Genomic DNA, 24,424 nt, shown 5'->3' on the forward strand with positions numbered 1-24,424 from the left:
ATCATGCCCCTGTAAAGCTTTACTAAAACTTTATCTTGAATATGTAGTTCATTTTCTTTAGCCACGGTTCACAAAAAGAATGTTGTGGAGTGAATGAAAAGATGGGCAGATAAACTAATAAGAGGCACGTAGGACCTCCTTTATGAGGAAAAATGAACTGAACAGAACTTATTCTGTCTTAAGAAGAAGTGATTAAGGGGATATACACTCACCAGCCGCTTTACTATCTACACCCTGCTTGTACCAGGTGGGACCCCGCTTTTGCCTTCAGAACTGCCTTAATTCTTCATGGTATGGAATCAACAAGGTGTTGGAAACATTCCTCCGAGATTTTTTTTATATTGACATGATAGCATCACGCAGTTGCTGCAGATTTGTCAGCTTCACATACATAAAGCTAATCTTGCGTTTCACAGCATCCCAAAGGTGCTCTATTGGATTGAGATCTGGTGACTGTGAAGGCCATTGCAGTACAGTGATATCATTGTCCTGTTCAAGAAACCAGTGGTGAGATGATTTGAGTTTTGTGACATGGTGCATTATCCTGCTGGAAGGAGCCATCAGAAGATGGGTACACTGTAGACATAAAGGGATGGAAATGGTCAGCAACAATACTCAGGCAGGCCCTGGCATTTAAACAATGCTCAATTGGTACTAAGGGGCCCAAAGTGTGCCAAGAATATAACCACCACCACCAGCCTGAACCGTTGATACAAGGCAGGATGGATCCATGCTTTCATTTTGTTTATGCCAAATTCTGACCCTCCCATCTGACTTATGTAGCCAAAATCGAGACTCATCAGACCAGGTTTATCCAATCTTCTATTGTCCAATTTTGTTAAGCCTGTGTGAATTGTAGACTCAGTTTCCTGTTCTTATCTGACAGGAGTGGCACCTGATGTGATCTTCTGCTGCTGTATCCCATCTGCTTCAAGGTTGTATGTGTTGTGCATTCAGAGATGGTATTCTGCATACCTTGGCTGTAACAAGTGATTTTTTTGAGTTACTGTTTCTATCATCTCAAACCAGTCTGTCCATTCTGCTCTGACCTCTGACATCAACCAGGCATTTTCGTCCACACAAGAGCCGCTCACTGGATATTTTCTCTTTTTCGGACCACTCTGCAAACCCTAGAAATGGTTGTGCTTGAAAATCCCAGTAGATCAGCAGTTTTTGAAATACTCAGACCAGCCCGTCTGGCACCAACAACCATGCTATGTTCAAAGTTTTTTTTTCACCTTCCTCTGGATCAACTGCCGGTATAGGATTGTGTATATGGGATTGTATGGTTGGGTTTTCAATACTGTTTTTTTTTTTTTTTTTTTTTTTCTTTCTTTTTGTTGGTTGAATCAATATTTTTTCAAACCTGACTAACAATGTAACTATGTAAAGTCACCCATTCTTATGATTCTTATTCTTATGATTTTACCACATCTAGATGCCTAAATGCATTGAGTTGCTGCCGTGTGTTCGGCTGATTAGAAATTTTTGTTACCAAGCAATTGAACAGATGTACCTAATAAAAAGTGGTCGATGTGTGTATGATCAGCATGGATAAATACAATAATGGTCTATATAATAAACTTGGTGGAACAGCATTGTTTTATGTCTAAAGGAAAATAAATAAAAACGTAAGTTTACTTAACTCCTTCAATACAGTGCACTTTCATCCCCCTTCCTGCCCAGGCCAATTTTCAGCTTTCAGCGCTGTCACGCTTTGAATGACAATTGTGCGGTCATGCTACGCTATACCCAAATGAAAATTTTTATAATTTTTTTCACACAAATAGAGCTTTCTTTTGGTGGTATTTAATCACTGCTGTTTTTTTTGTTTTTTACTAAAAAAAAAAAGACAATTTTGGAAAAAAAAATATTTTTCTTAATTTCTGTCAGTAAATTTTGTAAATGGGTAATTTTTCCCCTTTACTGATGTGCACTGATGAGACGGCACTGATGAGATGGCACTTATGGGCACTGATGAGGTACTAATATGCAGCACTGATGGGCAGCACAGATGAGCAGGCACTGATAAGCACTGACTGGGCACTGATTGAGGTCACTGTGGGCACTGATTGGGGGTCACTTATGACCATTGTTTTTTCTTTACTGTAATTAGAGCACTGATGATCAGTGCCCTGATTACCTGTCCTGGACTCCCCTTTGAGGAGGAGCTGCTGATCGTCTCTCCTCGCCACACACTCTGACAGTGTGAGGCGATTAGCGCCGATAAACGGCACTTCCTCATTTTACATGATTGGACACAGCCGATCTCATGGGTAAAGAGCCACGTCTTTGGCTCTTCACCAGGATCGGGGTCGTGCCGTGTCCTTGGAACACTGTACGGCCACGATTGCCATGCTGCACGCCCCCCGTGGGTGCGCAAGAGAGTCCGTTCTGGGTCGCTGTCATATGACGTCCTCCCAGAATGAGAGCCACACCTCTCCATTGTCATTTGATGGTGGACGGGTGGCAAGTAGTTAAGGAAAAAAAAAAAGGAAAAAATAAGCACAAGGGACATTGCTAACCTTAAGAGAGATGTGTCCCTTGTGCTGCTGTGTCCTTGTTTAGCAGAAATGTTCCTCCTCAGATGACCCCATCCCCAGTGTGGCAGGACTTAATAGAACTAAGGCTGGCCATACAGTACAATGTTGTACTTGTACAATTTTCTTTTAGATTTACCAAAAACATATAATATGAGGTCAAACCTAAACACTTTCAATGTGTATGGAGGCCCTTTGTTATCAGGCAGGCCCCTACACTACATAGTTGAAGGTAAATCTAAGGAAAATTGAATTAGAAAATTGTATAATGTATGGGCAGCTTAAAGAGGTTGTAAACCCACGTTTTTGACATTTACCTATAGGTAAGCCTATATTAAGGCTTACCTATAGGTGCTATAAATAACTCCTAAACATGCACCATTTAGGAGATATGTACAGTGCATGCAGCCGATGACGTCATCGGCGCATGCGCTCTGAAGGAACGGCCACCCGTGCCATTCCTTCAGAACCCTATGCCGTGAACGGCAGCTCCCGCGCACGTGCACGGGAGTGATGTAATCGTGCCTCCGGCCAATAAGATGGCCAGAGGACGCGAACAAGGAAGCCGACATGTCCGGCCGCCCTGTTGCTGAGCGGGCAGCACTGCTGGGGCTTCGTTTTTAGGTAAGTATTTCATAATGAGCCAATATGCGATGCATACTAGCTCATTTTGCCTTTGTCTTTTACAGGTTTTATTTTTTCTCGTTTTTATTTACGAGGGTTTACTTCCTCTTTAAGGGAGCTGTCACAGGCTCTCATCAAGCGTGCTAGACTATGACCGTATGTCCCACCCTGCTCCTCCATTCATAGAATCCATACTACAGCTTCTATTAATAAAACAATCTGAGTGTGTAAACCTATCAATCATTAGTCCGTCCTCCTTTCAAAGTGTTTTTCATTCATTTGAATTTGGTTACTTGTGAAGATTCATCCAAATATTTGCCCATATCTCTATAAAGTAACTAGAAACGTATACTGTACTTTGCAGAGTGAAATTACATTCACCGGCTGCCATTTCACACATAGAATGATTACAGAGGGACACTGATGGGTGAATTGCCTCTCAATTCTTTAACCACTCTCCGACCAGGCTTTTTCTGGCACTTTTTGTTTACAGGTGTAAATCCATATTTCTCTAGCGCTCATCGACAGACATAGTCCTCGGTGATACACCACCTTCGGGTTATGTTACCTCCGCAGGAGCAGGACTAGACAGGAAATTAAAAAGCTCTGGCCACACCCTAGGGGCAGTCCCAGAGGGTATATCCTCTCTCTCTCTACCTCAGCAAATCAGTTATTTTCTGTCTAGTTAGGAGTAAGGACCTAGACACCTTGCTGGGATCTTAGGTCCTGGCAAGAATTTTTTCTTAAAGGATTTTTTTTTTAGACAGCTTTTTTCTCCAGTGTTCCTGTGAGATCTTCAAGCAAGAAAGCTGAACTGGGCGACGGGCTGGATGTTGAGATCCGGTGGTCACCCCAGTTCAGCCTACGAGCGCGTGCAGGCCATAGCTCCGCGCTGGGTCGGCCGCGACAAAGTCCCATTAAAGGACTGTCCACGCGAGTTAAACGTCTCGCCGAAACGCCAAAGACCATGAGTCACGGCGTCCGTATCGGTCGACAGCCCTCCCGCCCCGGTGGAGAGGGGTACTGTCAGGAGTTGGTGCCCGCCTGGTTCCGGTATGGTGAGTAGTATGTTCCCCCTTTTTCCCTGACGGGTTTTGTGGTGAACGCGGGCCCCTCTCTGTATGGTAAGAAAGAGTCCTTTCTATCCTATAACATGTCACAAATCCTCCTACTTTGAGTGTGATTTATGTGTGCAAAAGCCAGGAGGCTTGGCTTGGGAGCTAACAATCTATTGTATACATGTTTTAAAGATGTAATCTGTGGCATTCTGGGAATCTTATGGGTTAAGTATAAGCTACCTACCAGTCAGAAGCCACGGACATGTAGACTGCCTTCCAAATCAGATCTCCAGCTAATAGCAGGCCTCCCGAACGGCCACGCGGTCCGCCAGGGCCGGTACCGCCAACCACGCCATATCCCCATGCAGAGAGAGTGTTGTGTGCCCTGCAGCACACCGCTATTCAGTTTAGGCCGCCGCCATTTTTTTTGCTGGATCGCACGAGCCGCCATTTTGGCGTAGCCTCGTGTCTCCAGCATGGGGGCGGCCATGTTTGAGGTGATCCTACACCTCGTGGAGCTTGGGGGAGGCGCCGGAAGGCGTGCAGAGGGGCGGAGCCGCCTCCTTTCTTTCTGGGCAGCCAGCCAAGAGACTTCCTGTTTGTCAAGACAGCGCTGTAAGCTGTTGCAGTTTAACTCTGAGCATCAAGTGGTGAGCCTGGGGGTCTATCTCTCTCTCTCTCGATCGATAGGGATCCCTAAGCAGGTAACACTAAGGGGCTTTTTGTGGCGCTGGGGGTCAGAAAAGAAAAAAAAAAAAAAAAAAAAAAAAAAAAAGTTTTTTTCTTTACTTTTGAATTATATTATCCAGGAAGTAACTGGAGTTATTATGGACCCTGCCACACATATTCCCCCACCTGTTTCCCTCGAGGGGGCCTCGGGACCCGCCGGTGCACAGAGTATAGAGTCATTTACAGCAATTTTGGAGTCTATGGTGGCTCGGGTGGAGGCGGCCTGTCAGGGACGGGGGTCAAGGAAGCGACCCCCGCCTACCCCTATACCATCTGACACCTCTGACTCAGATTCAGAGACGGTCACGGCAGTTGCAGGTTCCTCTGCAAGGGCTGTTATCCCAGGTAAAGCCCCCTCAGACAGTGAGGAGGACGCTTCTTCTCTTGCTATAATTCAGGAAGAAGCATTGGTGGACGCACTAGTTGTGGCAGTGCAAGAAACCTTAAAACTTGAGGCTTTACCGGCAGAGGCAACTGAAACAGAGAGGCCTTTTGGGACTAATAAGCCCATCAAGACGGCGAAGGCTTTTCCTGTACCTAAATGTTTTGGTAATCAGATTAAAGGAGAATGGGAGCATTCTAAACGTACCTTTACTATTTCCAAGCGTATTGCTAGACGCTATCCGTTTGAGGAATCCATCATTAAGAAATGGACGGTACCACCAGTCGTGGATCCGCCTATTTCCAGGCTGAATAAAGCCACGGTTATTCCAGTGGAGGACACTTCGTCCTTTAAGGATCCGGTGGATCGAAAGATAGAAGCAGAGTCCCGCACTATCTTTTCTCTGATAGGGTCAGCATTTAGACCAGTAATCGTTATTGGTCTAGTTTCCCAGACACTTACGGAATGGGCGAAAATGGTACGCCAAGATCTTAGGGGAAAAGATATTCCCCAGGAGACATCTGATTTGATGGAACAGATCATACAAGGGCTACGGTTTATCTGTGACGCAGCCTTGGACACTACCCCCCTATTAGGGCATGCATCTAAGTTAGCAGTGATCCTCAGACGTGTGCTGTGGTTAAAATGCTGGTCAGCTGACCTAGGTTCCAAAAAGACCTTGACCAATCTCCCCTTTCAGGGGAATCGTCTATTTGGAGCCAACCTAGATGAAATCATTAAGGATGCCACTGGGGGCAAGAGCACTTTTTTGCCACAGGCTGCAAAAGCTAAGGGACCTCGCAACAAGCGAGGACCTTTCTTTACCGCCCATAAAGGGCGCCCGGCTGGTACTAGCGGGAAAGGCAAGACTCCTCCAGGAGGGTTCAAGAAGGGGACCAACCCAGCCAAACCCGAAGCAAAGGAGTACACAGCCTGAAGGTGCGCCCCCACCCGGTTTCAGGGTGGGGGGACGTTTTCACCGGTATTCAGGACATTAGATCGAGCATCAACCACTACTACCGGTGCGATTCTTCCCTTCCAACATTTAAGTACCACAGGAAGCGGTAGTTACCGTTCCCTGAAAAGATCTTTTCCTTTACCTTTTCCTAAGATTAGTCCCGATACCTCACAGGAATCAGATCTGGTTGACCAGATAGGCCAAGTAGCCTCTAGTCGGGTGACTTCGGTCCCTGAGGTTCAACCAGAAAAGATCACCCTTCCTGATAGCAATCAGGTATCTGATAAATGTGTGGGAACAGAAAACGACCAGACTTTCTCGGATGGTCGGGGCCAGATACCTCTAGGGACGCCTGGTTCAGATCCAATCAGCGCCAGTGGTCCTAGAAATTCTAGGCTGGCCTCCTCAAGCCGGCCTGGCCGACTTGGACATGTTAGTCGCAGACGTTCCGTGGGAACTTCGTCTCAGGGAGTGTCTGTGGTCTCAAGGACCAATTTACCTTCGTGCTTTACAGTCGCTGGTTTTAATGGCCTGGCCATTGAGACCCAAGTACTGAAGGACAGAGGTTTGTCTACTTCAGTCATTCCTACCCTTATTAAAGCAAGGAAAGCGACTTCCAGCAAAGTCTATTATCGCACATGGAAGACTTATATTGCGTGGTGCGAATCTTTAGGATTTCCTCCACGTACCTATTCGGTGTCTCGAATATTGGCCTTTTTGCAACAAGGGGTTGAGCAGAAGCTAGCCTTGAGCACCATCAAGGGTCAAGTTTCAGCATTAGCAATCTTCTTTCAGAAGCCTTTAGCTACCAAATCCTTGGTGCGGAATTTCATCCAGGGGGTGCGGCACCTGGCTCCTCCAGTCCGCGCGCCCTTACCGCCCTGGGATCTTAATTTGGTTTTGTCGGTTCTACAGAAACCTCCCTTTGAAAACATCAGGGAGATTCCCTTGCTTACTCTATCCCAGAAGGTGGCCTTCTTGGTGGCTATTACTTCTGCTCGCAGGGTGTCAGAACTGGCTGCATTATCATGCCAGTCACCATACCTAGTGATTCATAGGGATAAGGTAGTACTTCATCCTAAGCCATCTTTTCTTCCCAAGGTGGTTTCAGATTTTCATCTGAATGAAGATATTGTACTACCTTCCTTGTGTCCTCAGCCCAAGCATCATCGGGAACATGCGTTGCATTCCTTAGATGTGGTTCGGGCAATCAGGGTATACCTGAAAGCTACGGAATCATTCCGTAAGACGGATTCACTTTTTGTGATCACGGATGGCCCCAGAAAGGGTTTGCCTGCATCTGCCGCGACCATTGCCAAATGGATTAGACAAACGGTGGTACAGGCTTATTCTATTAAGGGTCAGAGTCCTCCGTTCCCTGTTAGGGCGCACTCCACTCGAGCGCTCAGTACTTCCTGGGCCTTTCGCCATCAGGCGTCAGTGGTCCAGGTATGTAAGGCGGCCACCTGGTCGTCGGTACATACCTTTACAAAATTCTATAAAATTGATGTGACGGCATCGGCGGATGCCTCATTTGGCCGCAAGGTTTTGCAGGCCGCAATTTGAGGAGACCGGTGGTCTACCTCGAGGGTTTTTTTCTGTTTGGAAAAAAAAAAAAAAAAAAATAGTTTTCTCTTTTTTTGGTTGAGTCTCATCATTAAGGATGAGCATTGTAAACTTCTAGTTGGCACCGGTTGGGCCTTCTAGATTGGGATTGATTTCCATTTTCCCACCCCTCAGTTGTGATACTGCTCTGGGACGTCCCGAAGGTGGTGTATCACCGAGGACTACGTCTGTCGATGAGCGCTAGAGAAAAATGGATTTTTGTAAAATCTTACCGTAAAATCCTTTTCTCTTAGCTCATCGACAGACGTAGTCCCCGCCCCTCTGTTTTGGAGTTGGGTTGGGTTAAATTCTCTAAGCACTGCTTTTTCACATAACTGATTTGCTGAGGCAGAGAGAGAGAGGATATACCCTCTGGGACTGCCCCTAGGGTGTGGCCAGAGCTTTTTAATTTCCTGTCTAGTCCTGCTCCTGCGGAGGTAACATAACCCGAAGGTGGTGTATCACCGAGGACTACGTCTGTCGATGAGCTAAGAGAAAAGGATTTTACGGTAAGATTTTACAAAAATCCATTTTTTTTGCTAGAAAGTTTCTTATAACCCCAAATATTCTACATTTTTCTTCTTTTTTTTTTTTTTTTTTTTTTTAGCAGAGACCCTCAGGAATAAAATGTTGATTATTACAATCTTTTATTTGCGGTATTTGCGCAGCTGTTTTGCAAACGCAATTAAAAAAATATCATATATACATTTTAATTAAATTAAAAAAAAAACACAATAGAGTGGATATAAAAAGTCTACACACCTCGGTTAAAATGTCAGGTTTCTGTGATGTAAAAAAAGGAGACAAATGCATTCTTAATGTTTTCCACCTATAATGTGATCTATAACTGTACAACTCAAGTGAAAAACAAACAAATCTGTGTGGAGGAGAAAAACATCGGAGAGCCGGTTCACACTTCTGCGTGTGCCGGGTTCGCATGTCATGTCGGAGCGCACTGCTCCGACATGACAAGCGATCAGCTGTGCGGTGCGAGTTTAGCCATACAGTTTGTATGGCTAAATTCGCACCGCACCCGCAGCAAAGACGCACAGGAGGCATTTTTGCTGCCGCATCAGGATCGGATCGCACAGCGGTTCACACTTGTGCGATCCGATCCTGTGCGAACTGCACGATCGCACTGCGATATGCGATCAAACTGGGGGTGTCGTTAACTTTACATTGACACCCCCAGCGTATCGCATATGGCAGTGTGAACTGCCGGGGGTGCGTGTGCGATGCGGGAACAGGCTGCGAATTCGCAGCCTTCCCGCATCGCAATAGTGTGAACCGAGCCTTATAGTTGAGGACGTTTTTGCTTCATGCTTTAGATATGCAGCTATGAGCTCCTGGGCACACGAGTGCCTTGGCACCCACACATAGCAGGACGTTCTCTTCTTTATTTCAGAAGGAATTCAATACAAAAGCATACTTTCACTGTACTGCGAAGGCACAATTGACATTTCTCGTTTTGCGTTTCTTCACTTTTTGTGTTCGGATCCAATTTGAAATCAATAAAATACTGTCTCTTGTAAATCCAGCTAATGATTGTGCTAATTATTTTGTAACTGAAAAAAAGTGATTTTATGGGGTCATATTGCTTTTGAGTCTGGAGAGACGTGGATTGATATACAAGACACAATGAGTTAACAGTCCAGACCGACCTCCCTTTCTCCCCTTTGTGGTCTTTGTTTTCAGCCTGTATGAATAATTAATTTCCTAGCACCCATTTCAGTCATGGTTTTTGTGTTGTGTTTGCAGTGTGAAAGTCCTGCAGAACCTGTCTATAGTTTAGTCGGTACGTGTCAGCCTAGTTTACCGATTAATGGAAACTGCCTAACGCCTTTTAAAACACAGAAGTAATTTACGCCAGCTTTGTAGTAATTCCTTGTATCTGCCTTAACTATAATATGCTCTTCCCTTGTAGAGTAGACAAAGCCATGTTGTGCTATGATGTAATAATCACCAGTTTACTATAGTATATTATATACCTGGCACAGAGGTACTATTACTTCATACCTTAGTGAAGTCTTTTTTTTTTTTTTTTTTTTTTTTTAGCTGAACCTGTTAAAAAGCTGCTTGAAAACTTTGTCTGTGTTGTTTGTCAAACTAACGCAGAACTATACTCTTTCGCTCCAGTGATGTCCGCAAGGTCCTGTAGAATAATCTGTAGTATAAAAAATAATACCCTGACAGGTGTTCTCAACTCTTATCTAAAAACTAAAAAAACGTTTTGCCTTAAGTTATACTTCAAGCTGAATTCTGGGCACTTTCTTTTTTTGTTGTATTAGCATATTGCTTGATAAGCCCCTTGCCCCCCAGGTAAACGGTTCACACTAATCTGTGGGATATACTTAGAGGACATAAGCATGCACAATAATTTGACAGCTGGACATGTAAAACGTGATCTGTTCTTTAATGTCTGACTCCTGTCTGATGTAGGCTGTAAAGTTTTCTCATGCTCTAATGCCATGTAATTGTAGCATTCCCTGCTTTGTCACTTATCTTCATTCAATATTGCCTCCATCTTCCTGTTTCCTGCGTGCCTCCAGTGTCTGCCCTCGGTTTGACTTGTCTTTTCTCCACACTTCTGCCCAGATTTTGCTGTTGGCTGGCTCTCTCCTTAGCATTGGCCCTGAGACGTGTGTTAGTGAGAACATGTTTAGGAAGGAAGGAAATGTGAGGAAGACGGAAAGCTGTATAGAACAAAGAGATAGAGAGGGACATGGTTGAGTGTCAGAGCGCTGCTCAGAAAGGAAGTGACCATGATTTTGCAAACTTTCCAACAATTTCATTCTTAGTGATTGTTATTCCATTGTATGGTGATTGCTGTGTGTACAGAACACATAGTGACCCAATGACATCAATCTTGGATGACCATCTAACACCGTGGTCCTGCCTCATAGATCCCTTGCAGTTGTCTCCTGCATTCCTAGCAATCAGGCACACAGCATAGCTGACCCATGATAAGGTGCCCTTTTAGCGTTTCTGCCTAATAATTCACAGCTGACATACTTTTGCACTACTGGGCATCACCTGTCAATCAGACAAGAGTTTGGCACAGTGAGATTGATAGCCTGTCATTCATAGATTAGCATACCGAGCAGACCCCTCTATTTGAATAGTGGTGTGAGCAGAGTCTGGACAGTAATGGTCAGGTTAAGGTTTCTGTTCCTCTGGCAAAGCCCCACTTGTGCTGATGTCAGCTCTGGTCTGATAGTGGAGGGTGTGGAGAGGGACAAGCGAAGGGGTGTGGAGAGGGAGAGGCAAATGTAGGGTGGGGTAAGAGCCCGTGACAGATTTTCCCCTGTGTCTATTGATGTCTGGCTGTGACTCTCCCTTTGTGTTCTCTGTGACTGCCTTCCTCTCCGATTTAGTTGTTTTCATGTCTCCTAATGTATCTTTTCACTTTCCTTGCTGACTGTGTGTGCACACGTCTACCTTGTTTTCCTTTGTGTTGTGAACAGCATTAGTCTAAAGTTTTCTGTCTTCATCATGTGTACAGTTCATCTGTCATAAAGCAGCTGAGCTTTGAGTCTTGTGTATCCCTTAGAACCCCTCCTGTCAGTTATTGTCAACACTTGTCTTACATGCATCCCTGGCATTAACGATCAAAGGAAGACAACTTTAGGATGGTGGGCAGTACTTCGGAAGCATGCAAGTGGATTTTAAATTTTAGCAGACATGCCTGTCATGCAGAGAAGTACGTCTGGCTCGCAGGGGCCAAACTGGTGCTGGGAGAAAGTGGTAGGAGTGGATTGCAGCTCACCAGAACCCTGTTGTATTTGGCTTGCCAGCTCAAGGTACAGTGATCTGGGGTCAGCTACATTTCCATCCCAGCCGAAGAGTTCCCTTTGGGGTGTAAAGCACAGGGTAAGATACATAACCCATTTCCACTATAATAGCAGAATATGTACTGTTTATGTATGCCTGTCTTCTCACAATCCTCAACTGAACTGACCAAACAATGCATAACTAATGAGATCTATCCTCGCAAAACACTGGGAACTTTACCTCAAAAATGTGGCACAAACCTAAATATATTAATATTGATATACCCAGGTGTGGATAAACTCGAACTATAGTGGTGCCTTGTTGATGTCCCCCTCTGGGTAAATAAACTTAATTTATATTGTATATCCGGCAGGCTTAAATTTTAATCATTTACCTCAATACAGACAAAAACACAAAATTAAAAAAAACTCTTAAAATAAAGTCTATATGATATACTGAATTATAACTTCACATAATTCTTTACATAATTCTTTACATTTGTAATTAGAACGTTTGCATTATTTGTGCCTTTAGGTTGGTGCTGCCCATTTTTTTTTTTTTTTTTTAAATATGTAGATTCACTTCTCCTTATGCAAGCAACCAATGCTCAGGAGCATACTAGAAGTTGGAAGAGTATATTCTGCTTTGATGTCACAATATGTTCCCGACAGTAGTCCACATTTTTTTTTGAAAATTTGGGAGTGGCGGATAGATCCGTGTGTAAAGCCTCGTACACACGCAACGATTGTCGGCCGAACGATCGGCCGTCTTTTGTCCTGTGCTGTCGTGTTGGTTGAAAAGTGCTCAAGACTGCACACAAATTTTGTCGGCCAACAACAACCAACTTCAGAAGTGATGTCATGTGCTGGTTTACTTTCCGTGTGTTTTTTCTTCTCTGAGCATGCCCAGTCTTGCTCATCTGGCTTTTGTCGGCTGAAATCTGTACTGACTGACGAACAATCGTTCGTTCTGGTGTTGGCCAACAAAAATTTTATAGCATGCAGACCAGATTTTGTTCGGCCGAAAAGTCGCAGTCGGTTGTCAGAAGCATCATACTAACAAGCCGACAATCGGCCGATCGGACGTTGGCCAAATATTTACGTCCGACAATCGGTACGTGTGTACGGGCCTTTAGACTAGATTATTGCACATGATGCACAATGCACAGGTGGCATAATATTTTGTTTAGTAGATCCTCATTGCTAGGCAACTTAAATGCAATGTCCAGGGTAATAATGCCTTGCAGTACTTGAATTTCAGGGACCAGAAGGGGACGGCATTGATACAGTGAAGATTTCTCCAGGATACAGCTGCCTGCACAATGTGGGACATACTGTACTTAATTATAAATCAGTGATGTGAAGCCTGAGTACCTACTAAAAAAGAACTAGCCTATAATCGCAGTCCCTTTCTAAACAGAGTAATGAAAAAATAATAAAATCGCTGTCTACATACCTTTTTTTTAAGTTTCACATGACCGTAATCCTCTGCACAGCTCAACACAGAGTAACTGCTACACGTGACCTCCGTATGAGAAGACATGGGACACAAACTGACCACAGAAAGCACAGATTGGCTTCTTTGCATAGAGGGGTCAGTTTAGGAAGAAGAAAGAAGAGGGACTGGCAGGGTCAATCAGGTATTATAAGCAAAAGGGCGAACCCCGTAAATATACAAATATGAGGCTTACACATATTTAAAGAGACAAAAAGCTTGGAAACATATTTCAAGGGAACAAATGCTTTAGGCTGTGAAGGTTTTTTATTTTTTTAAGCATTAACTTTAAAGACACAGCCACTCCAACATATGTTTGGCCGCTACTTGACTTTTATAACAACTGAACTGAGGTTCGGAGTCTTCCAGTGCAGTTAACAGGAACATTGATTCTCCTGTAGGACTAAGGTGTATTACTATTTCATGTAAGGAAATAGTATGGTATGCTGTTTAGTCAGAACAGTATACGCAGTTACTACGGCCCCGGACTTCGCATTTAAGTTGTTCTGCAGTGATGCTATACTAATCAATACAACTTGCCACCTGTGCATGACGTGGCATGGTCTGGATAAAAAGACTGGTCTTCCACACTGATCTATCAGCCACTCCTACCAACCTTCCAACCTTGTGGATTACTGTTGGAACATATTCCAGTGTGGCACCGGTATAAGAAAACCCCCTTTTAACATAGTACATACATATATAGTGTATGCAAATGATGGTTATTTGCATTCAAGATATGATTAACAATGAATGCACAATTTTGTAAAAATGGGCAGCACCTTCCTACAGTGTCTTGAAAATGTATACATACTCCTTTAAATTTTTCACATTTTGTCATGTTGAAACTAAAAATGTAAATGTATTTTATTGGGATTTTATGTGATAGACCAACACAAAGTGGTACATCATTGTGAAGTAGAAGGAAAATGATAAATGGTTTTCAACATTTTTTACAAATATCTGAAAAAGTGTGGCATGCATTTGGATTCATCCCGCTTTTACTCTGATATCCCTAACTAAAATCTAGTGGAACCAGTTGCCTTCAGAAGTCACCTAATTAGTAAATAAGTCCACCTGTGTGTAATTTAATCTCAGTATAAATACAGCTGTTCTGTGAAGCCCTCAGAGGTTTGTTAGAGAACCTTAGTGAACAAACAGCATCATGAAGGCCAAGGGACACACCAGAAAGGTCAGGGATAAAGTTGCGGAGAAGTTTAAAACAGGGTTAGGTTATATTAAAAAAATCTTTGAACCTGTCATCTTTGAACATGCGAAAACGGAAAGAGTATGACACAACTGCAAGCCTACCAAGACATGGCTGTCCACTTAAACTGACAGACCAGACAAGAAGAGCATTAATCAGAGAAGCTTCCAAGTGCCCATGGTAACTTTGGAGGAGCTGCAGAGATCCACAGCTCAGATGGGAGAATCTTTCCACAGGACAATAATTAGTCGTGCACTCCACAAATCTGGCCTTAATTGAAGAGTGGCAAGAAGAAAGCCATAAGAAGTCCTGTTTGTAGTTTGCGAGAAGCCATGTGAGGGACACAGCAAACACGTGGAAGAAGGTGCTCTGGTCAGATGACAGCAACATTTTTTGGGCTAAAAGCAAAACGCTGTGTGATGGTAAACGAACACTACACATCACCCTGAACACACCATACCCACTATGAAACACGGTGGTGGCAGCATCATGTGGTGGGGATGCTTTTCTTTAGCAGGGACAGGGAAGCGGATCAGAGTTGATGGGGAAGATGGATGGAGCCAAATACAGGGCAATCTTAGAAGAAAACCTGTTAGAGTCTGCGAAAGACTTGAGACGAGGGCAGAGGTTCACCTTCCAGCAGGACAACAACCCTAAACATACAGCCAGAGTTACAATGATGTTTAGATCATGGGTGTCCAACCTTTTGGCTTCTCTGGACCACGTTGAATGTAGAGAAATGTTCTCAGGCCGCATATAAAATTTATACTATAGTTAAGGTATATAAGTAATAAAACGCGGCCACGCCATTGCCGCACCACGCCCCACCACACTAATTTAACGCAACTAGAGGATGATGAAATGAAATGTAATCAGTATACGGAGGTTTACTTCTGAGAGGTGTTAAAGGAACACTCGAACCCTCATGACCACTTCAGTGATTTGAAGTGGTTATGGTGGTAGGAGTCAGAAACACTGCACATGCTGGGATATTTACAGTTATGTGATGGGGCTAGTTGCACCCCTAGCACATATGACTTAGGCAGCCAGAAAATGTCATGTCCTTATTCATACATGTATGAACAAGGACATTATGACAAAACACAACTGGTTATTAAAAAAAACCTATTGCAACAATTTACACACACTAATGCACATACCTTTTCTACTTATTTTGCAGACTGCTGGTGGGTAATGCTGGTGCGGGTACTGCTGGTGGGTGCTGCTGGCGGGTAATGCTTGCGGTTAATGCTGGCAGGTAGTGCTGGCTCTTACTGCTGGTGGGTAATGCTGGTGGTTACTGCTGGCGGGTAATGCTGGTGGTTACTTCTGGCGTGTACTACTGGTGGGTACTTCTGGCAGGTAATGCTGGTGGGTACTGCTGGCGGGTACTGCTGGTCATGACGTCGGATACTGCTGGAGGAAGCAGCGGCTGCAGTAGTGAGCAGAGCCGCTGCTTCCTGTATGGGTCCTGTCAGAGGCGGAGTGCATTTCATATCACTCCGCCTGTGACAGAGCCGGAACTATACAGGAAGCAGCCACTCTGGAGATCGCATGGCGCTTTCGGGTGTCCGTGAGCTGTCGGCCAAAGGCGGGAGACTGTCTGGAGTTCCGCGGCCAGTGGGCCGCATTGCCTGCGGTTCCGGGCCATGGGGCGGACATGTCTGGTTTAGATCAAAGCGTATTCATGTGTTAGAATGGCCGTCAAAGTCCAGACCTAAAGCCAATTGAGACTCTGTGGCAAGACTTGAAAATTGCAGTTCACAGATGCTCTCCATCCAATCCGACAGAGCTTGAGCTATTTTGCAAAGAAGAAAGGGCAAACCTGGTAAAAGCTGGTAAAAAGACCCTAAAAGACTTGCAGCTGTAATTGCAGCGAATGGTGGTTCTACAAGTATGGAATCGGGGGGGGGGGCTGAACACAGATGCACGCCACACTTTTTTCAGATATTGTTTTGTAAAAAATGTAAAAAAAAAACATTTATAATTTTCCTTCCACTTCGCAATTATGTGCCTCTTTGTGTTGGTCTATCACATAAAATCCGAAGTAAATAAATTTAAATTTTTGGTTGTACCATGAAAAAATGTGGAAAATTTCAATGGGAAAGAATACTTTTTCAAGGCACTGTATGACCACAAGTAATGCAACGTGTCTAAACACAAAAGTGCAATGTAAAGCTACAATTCAGCATGTCACACAGACATGGAAGTGCTTTAAATGTTTTCCATTTTGTCATTGAGATAAAAAAAAATGTATACTTGCAGGATACATATTAAAAAGTTTATTTGCCCAAAGGGAGAACTTTCTAACAGGACACTTTTTAGTTAAAAATATTTGTATAAAAAAAAAAAATATATACTTCCAGAATTTTTTTTTAGAATACAAATCGGCAACGTGATACTTGTGTACAATCAGAGAGCAATGGTATGGCCATCAGATGCATACAGGGCACAGGGATCAGCAGTGGGTATGGCTTTTGCAGTGGATCATTTCCTGTGCTTATTTTCCTAGTTTTATGACTGTCAGCGATGTCTTTTTCCTGCACTGTTTCCTTCCGCTTGGATGAAAACTGCATAGTTTAGGAACTGCTGATCTCGGCACACTGACATTGTTCAGTAAGTTTGAATGTGTGCCACTCCATGAGCAAGTGCTCTGTATTTTGTCTTGAAACAAAGATTTTCCATTGATGGAGTAATTGGCACTTATGTAAACTTTTGTTTTGCACATATAGTAGTTCACAACTTACCTTAATGTTACATTTTATTTTACACATCTACAGAGTTTCTAAACGTTTAGAAATCTTGTACTGGAGTATGGAGGTTGCCATCAGTGGTCCCCTCTGCAGAGAATGTTAATTGCAGTTTTCATTACTTTGAGTGTCAGACATGAAACAATTATGTAGAATAGAAGTTCTGAGTTTAGTGTAACTGTAATATTCATCATGCTTACTCCAGCAAAGTGACTCAAAGTATTGAAGTTAGAGATAGACATTTAAGCATTTTCAGCAATGGTCACTTCTGTATTTCTCTCAGTTCAGGTTTGCTTTAAACTCACATCCCAAAGGAGCTTATGGTTCACACACGAGTTTAGATGAAAGTAATTTAGCTTAAATGTATAAATTAACCTGTGAATCATCTTCACTGCTGATATTTAGGTGACTGCTGGGAGAAAATACTGTGAAATATGCTGCTAGCTGTAACGCTCCTGCGTTTTTGTATATAGGCTGGATTTGCAGCTGCAAAATCTCCACTCAGTAGTCATGCAGAGATATGTTGAATACCAGATCCAACTCTCCAGGACTCATCACCGTGGGCCTGTCAGCTTCAACATACAGATATATACACACTCAATGAGATGTTCCTGGAGTGATAGGATGTATATGATAGTATGAAGGTGATGTGCTGAAGGGACAGGTGTGAACAGTGACAAGGATGGTAAGCACTTGATAGGTTTGTACAGGAGAGTTCAAGGATGGTATTTAGGAATGCAGATAGGTTAGTATCGAGTATGTTAGTAGGTGGTGAGGACAGCAGATGACAAATACAGGATAGACTAACCCAGTGCAAGGATAGATAGTAGTAGACAGGAGAGCTAGCAATCTGTGCAGCAGTGCAGATGATAGATGGTAATAGTCTCAAGAGCTAGCAATCTATATGATAGTGCAGATGATAGGATAGTAGTAACAGTCCTTAATGCAAATAGTAGTAGTGTAAGTTATGGAGGTTTCCCCTACGGGGTACTTATCACTATAGTATAGCAGTAGAAGGTCCGGTGATGAGGAAGTGATCCGGTAGCGAGATACAGGGATCAGTAGCGAGGTTCGGTTCTGAGGAAGTGATCCTGGTAGCGAGATACAGGGATCGTAGCGAGGTTCCACAGCGAGACACGCTTGTAAGCATATGAGCTTCAAGGCAGGAGGAAGAGTGAAGGGTGAAAGCAGCATGCCGGGAGTGATCGGGTGGCGAGACACAGGATCAGAGAACAAGTTCAGGTAGCGAGATACAGGAACGAGTAATATCTGGTATGCTGACTTCAGACAGGGACGCTCCAACCATGACGGTTGAACGAACATGTGAGTGAGAACGCCGGCGGTTGAAATAGCCGCTCTGCGGCGCTCAGTGATGACAGCATCGGTCTTAAAGGTGTATGCGCACCTACCAAAAGAGAATGGTGGGACGCATACATGAATGGAAAGTGGAATAAAGGGTACCAGAGGTACCAGAACATTACACTAGCACACCATACTGGGCCATTTCTGGCACTTCGCTCCTACATGTAAAAATCATTATTTTTTTGCTAAAAAATTACTCAGAACCCCCAAACATTATATATATATTTTTTTTTTTTAGCAGAGACCCTAGGGAATAAAATTGCAGTCATTGCAACTTTTATGTTGCACGGTATTTGCACAGAATTATTTTTTTTTTAAACAAAAAAACAGTTTTAGGAATTAAAAAAAAAAAAAAAAACACTAAAGTTAGCCCAATTTTTTCGTATAATGTGAAAGATGATGTTACGCTGAGTAAATAGATAAGGAACATGTCAAGCTTTAAAATTGCGCACACTCGTGGAATGCTGCCAAACTTCGGTACTTTAAGGACTCTTTCACACACTATGTCCGTCAAATGCTTTTCTCAGCGGGGGATCGATCCGCCGATCCCCCGCTGAGCAAAAGGATGACAGCTGTGTCTCCGTGTTGTGTGCAGAGACACAGCTGTCAGTTCCCCATGCATCTCTATATGGGGGAAATCGGATGGGAACGGACAGTCGGTCCGTTCTCATCCAATCCGATCCGCTGGACGGATGGAAAATAGGGTTTCCATCCGTCCAGATTTGACGGATCGGGTCGGATGTCAGCGGACATGTCTCCGCTGACATCCGATGCAGCATAGGAATACATGGGGGGACCGTTCAGATCCGCCAAAAAAATGAACAGGCGGATCTGAACGGACTGTTTCGCCTGTGTGAAAGGGGCCTAAAAATCTCCATAGGCAATACTTTTTTTACGGGTTACCAGTTTAGAGTTACAGTGGAGGTCTTGGGCTAGAATTGTTGCTCTCACTCTAACGTTCGCGACTATACCTCACATGTATGGGTTGAACGCTGTTTACATTTGTGGCTGGGACGTACGCATGCGTTCGCTTCTGCGTGCGGGGACGGGGGCACTTTACATTTTTTTTTTTTTTTATTTACATTTTTTGCACTTTCCCTTTTCAATTTTTTTTTTTATTTTTTTTATCACTTTTATTCATATTACAAGGAATGTAAACATCCCTTGTAATAGGAATAGTGCCTGACAGGTCCTCTTTATGGAGAGATCTGGGGTCAATAAGACCTCGGATCTCTCCTACAGGCTTGAAAGCCTGAAATAAAAAAAAAAAAAAAAAAAAAAACTATCTCGGCTATCCAGCCAAGATCTGGGCAGTATTGATAACTGCCAGGCCGGGCGTGACATCATCATCACATTGCACCCAGACCTCTGAGAGTCAGAGACTGCTGGGGACCATCTGGTCATTGGCAGTCTCTATGGTGTACTTCCGCTGGCGGCCAATTCCTTCTCTGGCTCGCCCATCGCACAGGAGGGTGGCGGGGGGGGGTGTCCCCTCCTGCCGCTTGTAAGAGCAATCAAGCGGCTGAACTTATGGTGCAGGGAATCGCCGGCTGAAAAAAATGATCACCACTTAAAGCCCAGGACGTCATGTGACGTACTGCGGTATGGAAGTGGTTAAATACAACGTTTTTACATGCTTCCTACAGGTAAGCTTAAAATACGTCTTAAAGTGTTACTAAACGCAGGACCCTGCATTCATATCTACTCTCCCATTGTACACAGAACATGGAAATACAATAGTTTTAGTAAATATAAACTACTAAATACCTTTTCTCATCAGCAGTTGGAGCAGTCTTGTGGCTTCTATTGGTGTCCAGCAGAGCACTGGTTAAAGCTTGTAGGAGGAGTTCTTATTCTCCCCTGATTGTCCTATAAGGCTGCAGGACCCCTGACCCTCTGTCTGGACAATGCTGATTGGTCCTGTGCTGATCACATGCACTCTCCCAAGAACAAAAAAAACCCTCCAACCATACACACCAAACTGAGCATATGCAACTTGTCCCAAGGCTCTGTTCGATCATGAGATGATGTGGGTACATTGGTAAAAGGGGAGGATCAGAGAAGACGGGATTAAACAGACTTTTTAAATAATGCAGAGGATTAACCCCTTAGGTTCCACAGTGAGTATAACAAGCATGCTTTACTGCATATACACACTGATTTTACTGTTGTGGGTTTAGTAACACTTTAACTGTAGGTACTGTGAATGTCTCTTAAACTTCTGTTCAGTAGATATTTAGTTCGGCTCCAGCGAAGACCTCAGTGGCACGTGCGCAGTATGCTCTGTGTTCACATCGCACTCAGTGTGCCCTGATTGCAGAGAGCCCCGTGACACAATTGCAATTCCCATAGGTATGCTTGGGAGTGACATTATTGTAGCCTGGCCATTCACATGGCCAGAGAATGCGTAGATGTAAGCATCGGGAGTGGGGACAACTCAACGTTTGAGAGCTCCAATTTAAAGAGAAGTTTGTCATAATTTGCTAGTGTATGGTTCATACTAGCACAATATAGCATAAACCTGCGGGGGGGGGGGGGTGTTTATGGGGCACTTTAACATTTTTATTTATTTGATTTGGTCAAGTTTTATACGGCTTCATTTCTATTAATTACATTTTATTGTAGCATAATGTAAACTACACCCAAGTACAATGTTTCAAAGCTGCGCAGGACTCCTTAAAGCGGAGTTCCAGCCTTGGAAGGGGGGGGGATTAAAAATATTGTAGCTGCTGACTTTTAATATAAGGACACTTCTCTTTCCAGGGATCCTGCAATGTCTGCACCTGAAGCCGACCTGTCTATCGCCTCCGGGTGCAGGCGCCGGCATCCTTACTAAGGGACAGAGAAAGTGAAGCCTTGCGGCTTCACAGCCTGTTTCCTACTGCGATTGCGCTGCACTTTCTCAAAGGTGCCGCTGTCTTCCTGGACCTCCTGTGTGTCTCCTAGAAGGGGGGGAGGGGCCGCAAATGACCTAGGATCCCCTGAAAAAAGTCACGTGGCCATGACGTAACGCGTAGGGCAAGAGCAGAGGTAACTGGAAATGACGTAAACACGTAAAGCTGTTTATTTTACATACATTTTTTACAAACTTACTACACCATGAGACTATCTTAATATAAACCCATCCTGAATCATATGGCGAGAGGACCCCTAGAAGTCTCCAAAAGTACCTATTACCCACACAGAAAATAGAGCAGTGGGGAACTCTACAGAGGACACCTAGTGGCGAGCAGAAGATACAGCAATAACAACAGGGAGATAATACTACATGCTTATTTTAAGCAAAATTCAGATGAGAGGCCAGAGACCACAGTGGTGACACCGGGATGAAGGAAAGAATTCCATATGGACACCTAATATTAAACAGTGAAGGGATACACCATGGATACACATTAGGAACTTTTTTTACTTGTCATTGAATACTTTGCATTTTGTTTTATATTAACCAGTATATAATCTTATCTGTGAATATTTTGAATGCAATAATATCCACTCTTTTGATATTTACATGATTGCACAGTGCACTTTGGTGGCCTTATATGTGATTTATATGCACTTGGATTATATTGTAGCAGGATGTGTGATTCTGTATAGGAATTAGAAAACTTTTTCTCTTACGTCCTCCGACAGTCGCCGCCCCTTCATAATCTTCACCAATGGGTATTAACCTTTGCTCCGTAGGAGTAGCTAGGCAACAAGATTTGTTAATACAAAAGCTTTTAGCATAATCACACCCCTAGGGGGCGGTCCCCTCAGTCAATACCTCCCTGCTTCCAGCATCCTCAACTCAGTTTGAATTTGCCTAGCTTAGGAGTAGCTGGCTGTTCCTGTGCTGGGGCTTTCAGTCTCAGCCTTCTATCCTTTTTTGATTTTATTTTAAGTATTTTTCTCTTTCTTTTACTTAGCTGTTATTTTATCAGCCTTAGTTTAGTTTTCTTCGGGTGAAGATGATTATGCGGAGCTGGGTCTCGGACTGGCCGCCCTGGATCCCAGGGCTGAGAGCCAGAAGGTTCCCCAGCCTGCCATCGAGCGTTCAGCTCAGGTTTCCCTGGCATATTGAATGACCCATCCCTGTTCGCTGCAGGGATGCTGCCTGTGAGGTGGCTACCTCACTGGACGCCATTTTTGCGGTTTCGCACCGCAGTCCGCTGCGTCCTGGCTGCCACACTCCCTGTCATCTGTATAGCGGTTTGTTCGCTGGTGACGGCTCCCCACGCCATCCGGTGGGTAAGTAACTTTCTATGGGGGGACCTGTCTGTATGGGTGTCGGTCTGTGACTGTGTGACCCACATATCTGTGTAAGTGCGGGCTCCCTAAGATCCCTGTGTAGCTTCCTTTCTGTGGGCTGCGGGGGGGGGGGGGTCTCTCCCGCTCTGCTGTGTGTAATGTATGGGGCAGACTGGGCTCAGACATGCTGTGTGGCGGCCGCTGATGCGGCCCGCCATTATTTTTCGGTTAATGTGTGGTGACCGGCCCTGTCTAGTACAGCGCTGTGTTTTGGCGCCAAACCGCCGCCATTTTGCCGACGAACGATCGAGCAAGCACATGTCGGCGCCATTTTCTTGTGGCCTGAATCCCTCAGCCGAGCGGCCATGTTTGTGGAGCCTTCATAGGCTATATAGGTCGGTCAGCCATTGCATCACTTCCTTTTTCATCTGCAACCCTGGGTGGCCCGCATTCGGGACAGATGGGTTCAGGAAATCGTTCGATCTGGTTACAAGATCGAGTTTCTCTCTCGGACGGCGGGCAGATTTTTTCCCCCAAATCTTCAGCTATCTCCGGAGCGCTTGCGGGATCTGCACCTGGCGGTGCGGGACCTGCGGGCCCAAGGAGTGGTGGTTCCGGTGCCTCATCGGGACAGGTTTCGGGGGTTTAATTCCAATCTGTTCACTGTGCCCAGAAAGGAGGGCAAGGTGCGTCCGATTCTGGACTTAAAAGCTCTGAACCGCTTTGTGCGGGTTCGCAAGTTCCGCATGGAATCCCTGCGCTCGGTGGTGGCTGCCCTGGTTCCGGGGGAATTCATGGCCTCCATCGATTTGAAGGATGCGTACCTACACATCCCCATTTTCGAGGGTCACCAGAAGTACCTTCGATTCGCCGTTGGGGAGGATCATTACCAATTCGTGGCGTTACCTTTCGGTCTCGCTTCAGCTCCGCGGGTATTCACCAAGGTGCTAGCGCCGGTCCTGGCTCTATTGCGAGCTCAGGGCATCTCTGTCTTGGGGTATCTGGACGATATCCTACTTCGGTCCCCTGCCAGTCAGGATCTGGTAACCGACCTGTCCGCCACGATGCAGACTCTGCAGGAGTTCGGTTGGACGATAAACATTCCGAAATCGACGCTGTGTCCGTCGGTTCGTCTTCCCTACCTGGGGATGATTCTGGACTCTGTTCAGGCGAAGGTCTTCCTGCCGGAAGACAAGCTCAGGACGCTTCAGGACGAGGTCAGGTCCCTCAGGGACACTCAATACTTGTCTCTCCGGACATGCATGAGATGTCTGGGTTTGATGGTATCGGCTTTCGAGGCGATTCCCTTTGCCCAGTTTCACACGCGGGGTCTTCAAGCGGAGATTCTGGCCGAGTGGGACGGGCGACCGCAATCTCTGGATCTACGGATTTCATTGAGCCATCGCACCAGAAGGGGTCTTCTGTGGTGGCTCCAGTCCCCAGCGGTGTCGGGGGGCAAGTCTTTTAGTCCATTTTTATGGACGGTGATCACCACGGATGCCAGCTTGTCGGGCTGGGGTGGTGTTCTGGGCGTTCTGTCCGCCCAGGGAACTTGGTCGGAGGAGGAGTCGTCTCTTCCGATCAACATGCTGGAATTGAGGGCGATAAAGCTTTGCCTTCTGCAATGGTCGGAACGGCTTCAGGGCCGTCCAGTTCGGGTTCAGACGGACAATGCTACGGCGGTGGCCTACATCAACCATCAAGGGGGCACCAGGAG

At 44.8% G+C, this 24,424-nt stretch overlaps 1 protein-coding gene across 1 annotated transcript in view; it reads left to right on the forward strand.

The window, feature by feature from the left end:
• Window positions 1-11,259: 11,259 nt before the first annotated feature.
• ARHGAP23 (Rho GTPase activating protein 23) overlaps window positions 11,260-24,424 on the forward strand; it is a 247,147-nt gene continuing 233,982 nt past the window's right edge. The window contains exon 1 of the mRNA XM_082271434.1: window positions 11,260-11,766. Coding sequence (XP_082127560.1) covers window positions 11,578-11,766 — 189 coding nt within the window. The 5' untranslated portion in view covers window positions 11,260-11,577. The remainder of the gene's footprint in view (window positions 11,767-24,424) is intronic.

This window comes from Pelophylax lessonae (genome assembly GCF_965119305.1).
Source record: "Pelophylax lessonae genome assembly, chromosome: 11".
Classification (NCBI taxonomy): domain Eukaryota; kingdom Metazoa; phylum Chordata; class Amphibia; order Anura; family Ranidae; genus Pelophylax; species Pelophylax lessonae.